The following is a 15,246-nucleotide window of genomic DNA, read 5'->3' as shown; positions in this document are numbered from 1 at the left end:
AAGTTATGAATAGCTCTGAACCTATCTGCATTCAGAGATTTCCAAAAAGCACTTCACAAGGGGATTTACACATCTTTCACAGTAAGCTTGAGGCCCTCGGTTATCTGAATCTAACTTTACTGTATGATGAATATGGATATAACTAGTTAATATGAAAAAAGGATGTATGAAGGATCAGATGTATGAAGGATCAGAGTAAGCCATCAGCATAATCAATCAAAAAAAATATTTCCATGTTGAACTTTATTTCATACTTATTTTTAATGAAAATGAAACAAGCGTGTATCAGAACAATTTTTTATTTTATTTTATGACCTCTGCCTAAAATAGAACTGTGCCTGCCATGTATTTTGTCTGCTTCTAACCATAACTGACTTTTATGTAAAGGAAAAATAAAGTATCCATAGAACAAAATAAACTGGGGAAAGTGTTAAAGCAAGAAAAAAGCTTAAGGCTTAAAGTTTTGGTGTTCAGAATTCTTAACAGATATAGCCTTATTTGAACAAAGAAAACATGCACTGTAACTGCCTGAAGAAAACACCACAATTTACATCAGGAAAAAAATGGGCATGATTCAGCCAACATACACATTCAACTGTATTGACTGGAAAGTAATTAAATATGTATTTAAAGATTAACCAAAGATCTGATTCAGTTTCTTATTTATGTATAGCCTTCTCCTGAATCTTTCCTTACTCTCATGAGAGCTCATGCTGAGTGAGTGGGAGATGTTTCAGCAGAAAACTCCCCATCTTTTTGAATGAAATGGAGGACGCAATGGGCACATGGTCATGCCTGAAATGTTCATCTTTTGCTGGATTTTGTGCCCTTATAAATTATAATCTGCCCTGTTAGTAGCTCACTTTTGTTTTTACTTATTAATCAATATTTAAGAAATATAGGAGAATAACACTCCATTTACATTTTCCCCAGAATATACAGTATAAATATAATAAGAACCATGCCATAAAACTATATGCAACATTTGCACACTATTATTGCATGCTTGTGATGACACCTGAAAAAGCATTTCATTCTGTACCATAACTCAAGATCGTAATCTAATGTATCACAACCGCAAAGAGAAGGATGAAAATGAGAGCTGAGCCTTGAACACAGTGGAAGAAGGCCACTGCTAAGCTTGTAAGCCGCCCTGAGTCTTCGGAGAAGGGCGGGATATAAATGGAATTAAAATAAAATAAAAATAAAATAAATGTAGTTCAACAGGATTAGCTTCAGCGTAGACGTACCGTATTTTCCGGCGTATAAGACGACTTTTTAAGCCATGAAAATCACCTCAAAAGTTGGGGGGGTCGTCTTATACGCCGGGTCGTCTTATACGCCGGAAAAATACCTCTCGGATCTTTTCTCTTTTCTGCTGGGCAGCGGGATCGCTGGGTGAATGGAGGTAGGCATGGCGACCCGTGGTAAAGCGGCTGACGGTGAACGCGTGATGGAGGGCAAACTCTCGTCAGCTTCTGGGGCGGCTACTGCAGCTGCGCCATTGCTCTCTCTAGGACTGGCCATGCTAGCGCCTCCAATGCTGGCTGACAGGTCCCCAATGAGAGGAGCGGGACTAGCCCGCGCCCGTCGTCTCGGGCAGCCGCTGCCGGGGGTGACTTTGTCGTCCTTCCCCAGCGACAGGAAGTTTTCTTGAGTCCCTTGCCGCCGCCATGGCCGCCGCCTCTTCGCAGAAACACGACTCCCGCTCAGCTGGAGCCCTGGGCTGAATGGAGGCAGGCGATGGCGACCCGTGGTTAAGCGGCCGACGGTGAACGGGTGATGGAAGGCAAACTCTCGTCAGCTCCTGGGGTGGCTACTGCATCCACCGCCGTTGCTCTCTCTAGGACTGGCCATGCTGGCGCCTCCAATGCTTGGCTGTCAGGTCCCCGACGAGAGGACGGGCAGGCAGTCCCCAGAGGCGCCCCGCTCGACCATAGGGAGAGCCTTTGCTCCCGCCGAGGCACCGCCTGACTTGCGCCGACCAGAAGAATTGCTTGCCTGGTCACGGAGTGTGGAACTGAGAGCAGCAGCGCAGCAGGCGAGAGAGCTCAGAGAAAATAAGGCGAGGCGCCCCTTTGGTGGGAAAGGAGCAAAGCTGGGCCAATCACAGAGCAGGCGGAGCAGGGAAACAGGGAGGGAAACAGGGAGCAGGGAGGAAAGGGAGCTTGATTTAAAAGGCGAGGCAGGTGTGACGTGGGCGTGGAGACGTTCCGTTAGAAATACCATAACGGAGGAGGCTCCGGGAGCTTTCCCGGATCGGAACATGCGAACTGAGGGTGCCACTACAGTCCTCGTGTTTCCCAGGGTTGCCCGTCATGCCAGACATTCCCTATAGCCCGATTCTTTAGCTCCCCACGTTTCTTAATTCGAGCGAATTTTGTCGGTGCTCCGTGGAGAAACAATATGCAAATGCCGTTTATTTAACCATGCAAAATTCAGGGGAAACCTTGGTATTTGGGAACGAAAAGGCTTAAGACTTTTCATTTCTGTTTTATGCATGGGCTGGGTGGGTCACGAAGTTTACCTCTTTTATTTTAGCAACATCGTGGCACTTATAAAAAAAGGGTACTAAAAGAGTTGTTAATATGCAGATTATGTGCCAGGAAGTGAAATATTGAGTTATTTCTTTCGCTTCTGTGTACCGTAAATATGCATAGAATCTGCATCTCCTCCTACTGGGGTGAATTCTCAATGAAGCACATTAGAGCTACCGGTACTTTATAAAACTGGGATTCTTTACCTTTGCTATAAGGCAGGGTTCCTCAAAGTCTTCAGCTTATTGACTCCCAAACACTCCTGTGACACATTGCATACTACCGCTCAGATCGTCTTGGAGATAGGGAGGGCTGGGCAGGCAGGGAGGGAGAGCTGACCCACCCAATCCAAGCAGATTTTGTATGCAGGAAATACATTGCTTGTTGTGATTGGCTGGTTGTTTTATACTGGGAATGGTGATTCTGAGGGAAGGTAGTCTGTCTGGTGAGCAGATACACGTGGTGGTGAATACAGTACAGCACAGCACCAGTATCTGTACTTGTTCATACAACTGGCTAACAGTCAAGGCCCCATCATGGCTCCACCAGTAAGAAGAAAGAAATATGAAGCCAGTTTCAAACTTAAAGTTGTAAAGTTTGCCATAGAACATAATAACTGTGCTGCTGCAAGACAATATGGAGTAACAGAAAAGATGGTTCGGGACTGGAAAGCAAATGAAAAAGCATTAAAGAGTATGCCAAGGGGTAAGTGTGCATTAAGAAGAGGCACTCCACATTGGCCAGAACTTGAAAAACATGTAATAGACATGGTGAATGAGCATCGCCAAAGCGGTTATATAGTGACAAGAAATAAAATATGTTTGTTTGCACTTCAGTGGGCCAAATCTAACCCAGATCACAGCAAAAGATTTAAGGCCACTGTATCCTGGTGTACTAGATTCTTGGAAAGGCATAATCTGGTACTGAGGCAAAAGACAAAAATTTCACAAAAATTATCTGCAGATCTTGATGCCAAAGTAATTAGTTTCCATCGATACGTAATACAACAGCGCAATAAACATGGCTATGCGTTAAGTAGTATCGGAAATATGGATGAAACCCCAATGAGTTTTGATATGGTTGGAAATAAAACTGTCCATCCAAAAGGTGAAAAAACAATTTTAATTAAAACAACAGGACATGAGAAGTCCAATTTTACAGTGGTACTAGCATGCACAGCTGATGGCGCCAGACTGAAACCAATGATTATTTTTAAAAGAAAAACAATGCCGAAACTCAAGTTCCCTGTTGGTTGTTTTGTACATGTGAATGAAAAAGGCTGGATGGATGAAGAAGGGGTAAAGCTATGGCTTGATAATGTATGGAGCAGGCGACCAGGTGGACTTATTCAAAAACGTAGTCTACTGGTGTGGGATATGTTCAGGGCTCATTTAACTCCCAGCACCAAGCAAAGGCTGGCAAAAATGAACACAGATGCGGCAGTTATTCCTGCAGGATTGACATCGTTGGTACAGCCACTGGATGTGTGCCTAAATAAGCCATTTAAAGATCGCATTCAAGAACAGTGGAATGAGTGGATGGTTAGCGGCGAAAAGTCATTCACAAAAGGAGGAAACATGCGTGCTCCACAGTTGGATGTTTTGTGTAAGTTTGTCATAAAAGCCTGGAATGATATTGATGCAGAAACAGTAATCAAGTCTTTCAAGCAGTGTGGCATATCAAATTCATTAGATGGTATGGTGGACGACTACTTGTGGCAAGATGAAGAGGAAGCCGAAGCTGAGACACCATCTGATACGGAATTAGATCCATACGATGACTGCCTTACAAGTGTATCACAAGATGTCATTGATGTACTAATGAAATCAGATGATGAAGAGGAGGATTTTGAAGGCTTTTAAAGGGAAACTGTCACGCCAGCAAATCCTGTAAAAATAGCTTGGAGTTATGATGGGCGTTGCTGACTCGCCAGGGACTTGCCCGGCACTTGCTCTCTCTCTATTGTTTGTTATCTTCCTCCTATCATCATCAATTCCAGTTTGGTTGACAGCTTAGAAAACAAACAGCATGGCAGCTCCCATGGGTTTATTGTCTTTATCCTTCCTTTCAGCTTTAGAGTGAATTAGGAAAAGTTTAATCCACTTGCACTGTTTTATCTTTACATGTTTGATGACAAACAGCCTTATGTTTATAAGTGACAGTTTTCCTACTAAGCACCTGCATGTCATAAGCATTTGATAGAATTACCATATTAAAATCAAATCTGATGTTTTTTAATTTTTATTTGGTGTGCGTTGGAAGAGGGGTAGTCTTATACAGTGAGTATAGCCCAAACCCTATAATTTAACAGGAAAAGTAGGGGGTCGTCTTATACGCCGGGTCGTCTTATACGCCGGAAAATACGGTATATAGGATTGTGTTGTCAATTCTTAATAGACTGCATGATGCAATTAATAGACAGCATGATGCAATCCTTGAATTACATTTACTGGGCAAGTTTAGGATTGCTCTTGAATATATGAATACAACGAATCCACTCTGAAGAGGCTGTCTTGCAGAAACAGACACAATTATTTTAAAGAAAAAGGAAGAAGGAAATGGGAGGAACCACTTAAAGGATGGCAAATGAATAAAACTTTGTCCAGAATCAAAGCTTTCTGCAGGCTTTCCATATTTCAACAACAACGCAAACTGTCCTAAAATACTTCCATTAAGCCAGACTGAAGCCTCACTATTCTGCTCTCTAACTATACTGGCTCTGTGTTCAGAATTTGTTTTATTTGTCATTAATTCAGAAATTAGGTTCACAGTTCACCATGAGATAACTAAAACTGAATAAGGGATATGTTTCAAATATTTGTCATAAATACAGGACTATGAATACATCAATAGGATCTTCAATGATCGGCTTGTACAAATGGACAAGAACCGCAAAGCTGGAGAAAAAAGTGAAATATTTTTATTTTTATTTATTTTTATTACATTTATATCCCACCCTTCTCCGAAGACTCAGGGGGGCTTACAAGCTTAGCAGTAGCCTTCATTCTATGTATATGCCTGCTTATTAGGGCTTTCACACACACCCCAAGCGGCATTATTACAAAGTCAGCTTAATTGCCCCCAACAATCTGGGTCCTCATTTTACCTACTTCGGAAGGATGGAAGGCTGAGTCAACCTTGAGCCTGGTGGGATGCGAACCTGCACTAATTGCAGGCAGCTGGTGTTACTTAAGGAGGCATTAGCCCGCTGCTCCACCAAGGCAAAAGGTAACAAAAAGAATCTCTCTCTTCATGAGAACCAAAAGTACAGTATCCTGAATGTAACATGCATGGGGTTATGGGCTAAGTGGGATGGATTTTGGGTGGGGTGGGGGAATTGGTCTTGTTATCAAGACTGCTGTTATTTTTTTCTTATCGTTGCGTGATGCATCTGCTGCTAGGGAATTAAAGCTCTTTTACCTGTTCTGGCTAGCTCGTGGTCATCCAGCCAGTCTTGTGCCAAAGGTAGCACCAGAACTCATGGTCTCCCATTTCTAGCCTGGTGCCTTAACCATTACACCAAAAGGGCTCTGATTGCTACTGGTAGCTTCATTTAATTCCTTTTGAAGCCACCTAGGTCACACATTCCACTCTATTTTATGGCAGGAATTTGGTAATTATACAACGCATGCAGTGCTTTCTTTTCACTGCCTTGAATCTATTATTATGGTCAAATTGAGAAACTTTTAACTAAACATTGTCTCCACTGAAAGCAATCTAAGGCAGTGGTTCCCAACCTTTGCGGCTTGGCGGCCCGGTTGTGGAGGGAGAGGGGGTATTGGGCCACGTGAGCAGCAGCCTGCCACATGCACACATGCAGCTCGACTTGCGTGAGTTGAGCTGTGTATGTGCGTGCCAGCCCGCCACTCGTGTGGCCTGGTTCTGAATAGTGGCGGTGGGCCATGGCCCAAGAGTTGGGGAAAGTAAGGTCCTAAGCCTGCTGCCTCATGTGATTTTCTACTTAGTAACCATGGCACTTACTGGCCAAGTTTGCTGGTGCCAATTAAGGTCACCAAGCAAGAACTACATGTACTCTGGACAAACTGGGGAGCAATACAATACGGTAGGAGAAATGAGAATTGTTAAACATTATTTTCTTCTCTACCTCTTTCTGCTAACAAAAAGACACAGCTGATGGAACACACTAGCTGAATTCCATCCTTTTCATTCCATTTGTATAAATACAAATGAAATACTCCGATGTCATTGCAGCTTTATTTCTCTTTCTCTTTTAATGTTGCATGGCACGATTTCACAGTTAGGCCAATATTCCTATTCTCTTGTTTATTATTGTTGTAAATTGTTGTAGTTAATTATCACTTCATCAGAGTCATTCTATTTTCCCAGTGCAAGAATACATAACAAAAAAAATCAATGTATATTATGGGTATGTATGTATAAATTGTCAAAAGTTAAATTCTACCTTGCATTCTTATTCTGGGATGTGACAGAAATTGTATACAACTTAGGAGAGCTTTTCTGACAGTGGAAACAATTAATCAATGGAAGAGATTGCTTCCCAGATTTGTGGGTACTCCCTTCACTGAAGGTTTTCAGAAATAGACTGGACAATCATTTGACCAGGATAGTATAAGATGCCCTGCCTAGACCAGAGGGTTGGATTGGAAAACCAAGGTCTCTGTGATTCTATATTCTATATTCTATATTCTATGCTCTAATATGGGTACTCAACTAGTTAACATTGGCTGGAAATACATACTAGCAAGCAAATACATACTAGCATATTAACCATCACTTGGCAGCTCATTAAATTACTCTTTTTTTCTCACAGCAGCAGAAATAAACACGCTTTTACTAGCATAAACCCAAAAGCAAGAAGTGATCTATGAAATGACTACTGGTAAACACTTTTTTTTTTACAGGTCAACATCTGAACTTTCAAGGAGACAGAAATACAACTACAACCTTCCTATTTGTTTTTGAATTTCAGACATAAATCAAATTTTTACTAGAAACTGAATATTTTAAAAGATTGAGAGCCACTTATCCGAAGATGGGAAGAGAGCCTACTTCATAATGATTTAGCTTTTTAAAATCAGCAAATCAGTGCATATAAGGATACTGCAGTCTCTCATGACCATCAAGATGCATTCCAGAGAGTATTATCCTGATTTTTGTTATTAAGCAATTAGAATATTATTCTAAGGAAATTATTAATCCTTGAAAACTGTTCCAATGCATAATCAGAACATTTACAATCTACTCCAATAGTGCAATCAATCATATTCACGTAGACAGGCTATGCCAGAGTTTAGACAGACAACTTACGAATTGCTTTAAATTTATATTCACATTTGCTTTCCTAAAGAAAAAGTATCCACGTTCATCAGAAGTCTCCTCTTTCAAACTGCTCCTATACATAGCTTTCAATCCAACAAAAGTTAGACTTTGCGATCAAAGAGACACATTAGCTGCAATTGCCATTCCAAACCTATACTTATCTAACAATAAGAGTCTTTAATGGCAGTCCATGAATAAATTACACAAGCCTATGAAGACAACCCCTCCTACAAGTCAAATCTGACTTCTGGTGATTTTATAGATACAGTATTCCATGTGAGATTTTTGGCAGCAATATGGAAGCAGTTTGCCACTGCCTTCTTCCCTGATGGTTCTTCCTTCAACTAACCAACTCCAATCCTGTTTAAATTTCGAAAATCAGCTATTTATACTAAACATAAATTCTGTTGATGGAACAAGACGTAGGATCCCATTGGTGTAGGATCCCATTGGTATATCTCACGGATCACTCAAACTTTAAATAACCAGACACTGATCAAGATTTGCAAACGTCATTTCACACTGAAGCATATATTCCGTTTATGAAGTTACAGGAAACTTTCGTCCATATACGATACTCTCTACAGTCAGCATGGACTACAAGAAAGCATGCTGAAGATATAACTACAGCAGCAAATTTAAAGCAAAACTCTCATCGCGGGGAGAGTACATCGCTGTTCCTTTTGTGGGAATGGCTTTGGATTTTTTTCCCCCCTTGACAATTAGTAAACTTGGAAATTCTAAACCCGAGTTTCTCTAAAATAATAGCATTGCTAAATAAAGGAGAAAAACTTAATCGGGTCCTTCCTGCCAGACAGAAAAGCTATTATAACTCAGGACGGAAGTCAGTTCTCAGGCGTGCAAACGAGGCGTCCGCTTCCCTCGCGTGTGAAATCGCTTCCCACCGTCGCTTCTGAGACAGTCACGGATTGCACTTACCCATGAACAGCCGCAGCACACCAACAGCACCCCTGGGCGCCGCCATTTTGCCTAAACGCGACGGTCACGTGGGAGCGGTGTTACACTCCCACCCGTGCCCGCAACTGAGCCGGGAGACGACGGCAAGGTAGCGAAGGGAGCAAAACGCGCGCGCGAAGGGAAAGGGGAGGTGCCGAGAGGAAGCCACGCCCCTTCCCCGGCTGTTGCTCGTCTTAGTTTACACCGGATTGCTTGCTAAGCAAAGAGCGGCGAGGGTTGTTTTTCTTTTTTTCTTTTTTTCCCCAAAAGGCAACTTGGACTTTTCTTGGGTGAAGGCATTTATTTCCCTTTTTCGGAAGATCTGAAGAAGCTTCTTGGATAAGAAGAAGCGAAACGTCTTCCAGGAAAACCCAAGAAAGTCCAGTTGCCTTTTGAAAAAATAAATAAATAAAAAATCTGCTACGTATACTTAAAGGTTGTCCTTTGGGACAACCGTGACCTGGATGACTGAGAATCTCCCCAGACGAAGAAGAGCCAAGGAATGAACTACGGTAGCGGGATGCTTCCCTGCAGGGAAAAGACGAACTTGGCTTCCTGCGTTACGCGGGAACATCGTTACCAACTCTGAAAAATGTGCTTCTTTAATTATTTAATTTTTGCGGCTAGACTTAATTTAATTTTATTTTAATTTTACATTGGATCGTTTTTAAATTTTGCCTTGTAAACCGCCCCGAGTCCTTTGGGAATAGGGCGGTATATAAACCGAATAAATAAATAAAAATAAAATACTTTCCCCTTTCCGTCAAGGTTCCTGCTGAAAAAAACGCACGCCAACTCCTTGCCTGCCTAAATACCGAAGGGTTTGCAGGCTGTCCTGCTTGCTGCTGTCGTGCAAGCCAGCAGCATCCCTTGGTCGATGTAGAAAAAAGATGCTTGGGTATCTTTTCCTCCTTGCAGGGAAACCTTGATACGGTTCAATACTCTTGGTTTCTTAGGACAAGTCAGAGGCCTTTTGGAACAGCGGGCAGTGGGGGGGTGGGGGGGGGAAAGAGCGCTAATGCAATGGAGTCTCAACCACGTCTTTGTAGGCTTCTATTGTGACGGCTCAATCCTTTCCAATTATGAAGGCGCAAAATGTGCAGCTGCCGCTCTGGATGGGCTTCTCCTTAGCCCGTTCTCGCCCGCCTTAAATGACCCTCCCTTGGGACTCACCCACCTGCCTCGCTTCGGGCACCCCTTGAAATTCATCTTTTTATCCACAAATGGGATGATGCGGAGCCAGCCCCCTCCTCCCCAAAAGGCAAGGAGTAAAAGTGAAAATATGGTGCTGTTGTTTTCTTTTTCACCACTAAATGTTTAACCATATGGCTCCGAGCAGTCCCAGTTGGCCGCCTCTAAATATTTTATTTTATTTTATTGAATTTATATACCGCCCTTTCCCGAAGGACTCAGGGCGGTTTACAGGGTACTTAAAACATTGATACAAAAATTAAAAACGATTAAAAAGTTTAAATTTAATCCCTGAAGAAAATATAAAAAACCCCAATTAAAAACTCTCAGCCTGGGCCGGAAAGCTCAAAGAGCCAGGTCTTCAGGTCCCGGTGAAATGACCGAAGGTCGGGGGGGGGCAGTCCTAAGCTCCACGGGCAGCTGGTTCCAAAGGGCAGGCACACCCACAAAGAAGGCCCTCCCCCTGGGTGTTATCCACCGGCAATCTTTTACCGGTGGCACCCTGAGAAGGCCCTCCCTGTGGGAGCACACTGGACGAAGGGAACTTGATGCTGGCAGCAGGTGTTCCCTCAAATATCCCGGACCCAAGCCATTTAGGGCTTTATTTAGGGCTTTATAGGTCATCACCAGCACCTTGAATCTCACCCGGAGGGCAACTGGAAGCCAATGCAGCTCGCGGAGTAGAGGTGTTACATGGGAGTGTCGGGAAGCCCCCATCACAACTCGCGCGGCCGCATTCTGCACCAGCTGAAGCCTCCGAGTGGTCCTCAAGGGCAGCCCCATGTAGAGAGTGTTGCAGTAGTCTAAACGGGAGGTCACGAGCGCATGAGTGACTGTGCATAGGGCATCTCTGTCCAGGTAGAGTCACAACTGGCGCACCAGGCAATAAATATCTAGGCCTGCGTATTTTCCCCCCATATAATATACAGGTAGTCCTCGACTAACAACAGTTCATTTAATGACCAGTTACAACAGCACTGAAACAGTGACTTAATGACCATTTTTCACAGGAACATTGCAGCATCCCCATGGTCATGTGATCAGAATTAAGATGCTGAGGAATTATGGGAGTTGAAGTCCACAAGTCATAAAAGGGCCAAGTTTGAAGACCCCTGTTCTTGAGGGTGAAGTTCCATAATCACAACGCTAGAACCAAGAAACTGTCATTCCTGCTACTCTGAGGGATCTTACTAGGAAGATGAGGCAAAAGGGTCTGTATTGTCAATCCTAGCAACCAGGCAAATTACCAACCAAATTACAAATGAGTTTTAAGTATATTAATTGCCACATTTTGAATTTAGACCAGAAATATACTAAGTTTGTAGCTAATAGCTGGTTAATCAGCTGATTTTTATAAAAGCTCAATGTCCCCCACCCCACTAATAAAATTGGAGCTCAGTTCTACCCTTGTCGTCAATATCTTTCTGCTTCCATAACTTGATTCCTGTTTTCTATATGATTACAAGTAACAAATATGAGATTAAACAAATAGCTGTGCTGTTACTACACCTAGTTTGATGTCTTAGACAAATGCTGGGAAAGACAGTTTGGACAGCCCTAATTAAACAAGAGAATAATTACCTCCATTGAATTTTTAAATAGTCTGTATAGCATTTGGTTGCTTCAACATCAGCAGCAGAAATATAATTCCCCCTTACTGTTCCTTCTGATAATCCAACAAATTGGATTTGTTGGGGAAAAAATACAGTTTGGAAGTATTAATTTCTTGAGAACATCCAGATTCAGCTTTCTTTTTTCATGAGGATTTATACTTGCTGCATTAAAATTGGTTGCAGCTAAAGCTCGAGCAGAGTAGCTATATGCAACTAGGACCATGTAACAATATGGTTACCTAGAGAGTCCAAAGTAATTTTCCAAGTTACCTGCTGCATTTTGAATGCAGGTCTTTGGCAGAAAGCAGGAGTCAATAAATCTGAGATCAATATTTATCCAGTAAACCCGGATAAATATTTTTACTTACTGGATGGCACTATTCTGCAATTGTATTGGATTGGTCCATCTAACATTGGCAGATAATTTCAAACACTCCTGGGTAAAAAGCAATCAAAAGGAAATTAAATTATGGCTTTTCCAGTTCTGCTAATCTACCATTTTTCAAGCTAAATTAACCTTAAGACAAGGATTTGACATAGAAGGTCAAGCAGAATCTACTGCCCTCTCATGGGATGTATTTAAAAATACTGTTAACAGAATTTTAGTTCCCAAATGCAGTTCCTATTTATACCAAATCTCACGGATTTAACTCATGGAAAATAATAAAATTGTAATACTATCTGTGATGTGTGAGCTTCAGCCACAAATGGTAACAGTCATTAAATGTTGTTAGGTGCTAATTTTATTCAGTTTGGGACACCAATTCATAATAATTTATACTTTTAGGCATTAGAATGACTAAGACAAGAGACCATACATTTTGGGGGGGGGGCTACTTTAGGTTTTAGTCTTTAAATTCCCCACCATGCCTTTCTATGTTGCACCTAAAGTTCTGCATGATAGTCAAACCATTAGTATTATGTTGTGAAATACTGTAGATTTTAGTGATTTGGATCATGAATCCCAATATTCTCAAAGATGAGAGAGGGCTTGCAATTTTTATTGTTCTAGAGTCTTTTGGGATTTCTTGATCTATCTGATATTATGCTGTTGATGTGACTTTGACAAACAGCCATACTTGGAAAGATTCACTGTTATCCCAAACGATGACATTAGAGAAACAATTATTAGAGAAATAATTTATTAAGTAGAGCTGATAGGCAGGTAAATCTTTTTTTTTTACAGAGATTTGTGAGTACTTCCTTTTCACCAGGGGTGCAATCTGTCTCTGGAATTTGTATAGAAAGAATTTCACTGTGATAAGATGAACGAGTCTGATAAGAATTGGTCCAAATCTTGATTGTTTAATGAAGAAGATTCATAGCTGATATTACTTATCCTTTATTTATTATTTTGACTCTTTAAATGTAATTGTTAACTGCTTTCATATTTTTAATTTGAAGTGTTATACAAGTGTTTTAAATAAATAAATCCACTTTCCATTCATGGGATCCAATTTCTGATGCAAGCCATGTTTTGTTTTACTCATTATTACTGAGCATAGTTTCACAGAGTATTAATATATGTGCCATTGTACTTTGGTATCTTGATGCATCATCTCAATTGGTAAGCTAGATCTTACACATACTATGCAGGGATTCAGACCAGTTTTGCTAATGCTTGTAATCTACTTTCTTTATTTCAGCAAAGTACCAGCAGACTGAGGTACTGGTTTTTTAGAATCTACAACACAAAAATATAAAAAATCCAAAGTACAGAAAACCACAGTCATTTCGAAAGTGATTAAAATGTCACATGAAATTTTGCAGTGGAGCAGTGATCATGAATATATTTCACAATGCAATAGGCAGAAGTTTGCGTATTTCTTACAGAGAATCCTCAGGACTGAGCAAGTCGTTCTAGGACTCGTCGATAATCTGAAATAAGTTGCTGGAACGTCTCTTCCAATTGTTTATGTTGTAAATTTATGTCTATTTGGTTCAACTGATTGGTCAACTCTTCTGGTCTTAAACATCTTCTCATTTTGGCAATCTCTCTCTGCTTTTTCTAGAAAACAAAGGATTTACACATATGAAGAACATTACCACATTTCACCACTTCCTGCAGGCTCATTGGCAATGTGATGAAATGAGATTTGTATCCTACTAAAATACATTAAAGGCTAATTGGAGATTCCCTTACCAAGAATGGAAGCAGAAAGCTAAAAGAACTTGGAGAAGGGATATTCAGACAAAATAAAAAGAAGGAGTTGGCATTTGGGAAAATCTAAGTGGTGGACAAAGTGTTCATTAACTCTTTCCCTTCATAATAAATTCAAATTAAAAAAAATGATAGAAAAGCCACCTTATATGGGCCCATCAATCTTCTTTTTACATCCAATCTATAACTTCTGGATTGTTCTGCATTACTCATGTCTGTTGCATGTAACCGGAGAATTTCATAAACTCGCCGTGTATGTTGCTAAAAGGAAAAACATATAAAAAGAGTTGGAATTATTGCTCCCAATGTGCAAAGTTAAAAATCTTGCCTACTACCTTTTCTTCTCGACTACTGTTTCCATGCCTTAAATTTCAGCAGTCACTGTACAATTCATCATATTAGTTTTAATCAATCCTCCTTTTTCAAGGACCTAGCTTTCTCAAATCTTATGTACCACTTAACCTAAATAACTCCAGGTTGTTTAATATTATTAATATATATAAAACTCAAACATATCAATCTAACCTCAGCAACAGATATAAATTGCGAAAACATGGCAGACCATCCACACTAAAGTCCAAATCGAAAAGTGGCACATAAAATTTCAATATGCAAATAATTCTGGGAGAGTGGATGAGGTGTGTGTTACAATTTATTCTCACATTTTCGTTCTAGGCAAAATGTTTATTTTCATTTTGCAATCTGTAAGTTTCAAATAGTTGAGCCTTCTGAACCTTTTCTCCCTAGAAAATTGGTGTCCTAAATTCCTCAAAGCTTTTATTGAATAGCTATATAAAATAAGTCAGATTTCAACAACAATTTGAAATTGACTGTTTGTAACCAATACAATATTACCATGAGCTTGAAAAGTAATTATCTTGACCTAGAAACATTGTCTAAAAATTTAAAAAGCTACCTTAAAACCTGCGGGGTTTGCAGAATCTATCAGCAAAAGAAGCTGTATTCTACTAAATAGTTTTCAAAATAATAACTATCATATGTAGTTTTAGTTTCAATGTGGCCCTTCTGTAAATGAAATGTTTCATCTAAGGGCACTTTACAGGAAGTTGTAGACCCAGAACCATTTGTTCGCGTGACCATTCAAAGGCACAACAGTGCTGAACAAATGGTAAGTTATAACCAGTCCTCAGAATTCTGCCATCCTAGCACCCCTATGGTCATGTGATTGCAATCTGGGCACTTGGCAAGCAATTCACACGACCAGTTGCAGTACTCTACAATCACATGATCACCATTTGCAATCTTCCCTGCTGGCTTATTCAAAAAGTCAATTGGAAAGCCATCAATCAGGGAAAGTCACAACTCAATGGGATAAGTATCCCCCCACCTGCTCACCCTCCTGCAGTCGTGAGCCCCATGCACTCTTCCCAGCCCTTGTCACGCCTTCCTCATGCTCTCACTGACTCAGGCGTGACTCTTGCATACCCCCCTCATGTACCTTTCCTGAGCTTTGGCTCTTGTGAAC

At 40.9% G+C, this 15,246-nt stretch overlaps 2 protein-coding genes across 6 annotated transcripts in view; both read right to left on the bottom strand.

Moving 5' to 3' along the window:
* The window catches only part of METAP1D (methionyl aminopeptidase type 1D, mitochondrial), an 89,499-nt gene extending 80,031 nt beyond the window's left edge, over positions 1 to 9,468 (bottom strand). For all 4 annotated transcript variants that reach the window (XR_014490660.1, XR_014490661.1, XM_083348107.1 and 1 more), the window contains exon 1: positions 8,778 to 9,468. Coding sequence is in view for 2 of the 4 variants with exons in the window: in XM_083348107.1 (XP_083204233.1) it covers positions 8,778 to 8,823 (46 nt within the window). In the remaining 2 variants the exon portion in view is untranslated. The remainder of the gene's footprint in view (positions 1 to 8,777) is intronic.
* Positions 9,469 to 13,214: 3,746 nt separating this feature from the next.
* HAT1 (histone acetyltransferase 1) overlaps positions 13,215 to 15,246 on the bottom strand; it is a 35,728-nt gene continuing 33,696 nt past the window's right edge. For both annotated transcript variants that reach the window (XM_083348105.1, XM_083348106.1), the window contains exons 10-11: positions 13,905 to 14,021; positions 13,215 to 13,607 (exon numbers count right to left, since the gene is read on the bottom strand). In XM_083348105.1, the coding sequence (XP_083204231.1) occupies positions 13,440 to 13,607; positions 13,905 to 14,021 (285 nt within the window). In that variant the 3' untranslated portion in view covers positions 13,215 to 13,439. The remainder of the gene's footprint in view (positions 13,608 to 13,904; positions 14,022 to 15,246) is intronic.

The sequence above is a fragment of the Vipera ursinii genome (assembly GCF_947247035.1).
Source record: "Vipera ursinii genome assembly, chromosome: 1".
Taxonomy (NCBI): Eukaryota; Metazoa; Chordata; class Lepidosauria; order Squamata; family Viperidae; genus Vipera; species Vipera ursinii.
This window is presented reverse-complemented; position numbering and strand designations above follow the sequence as displayed.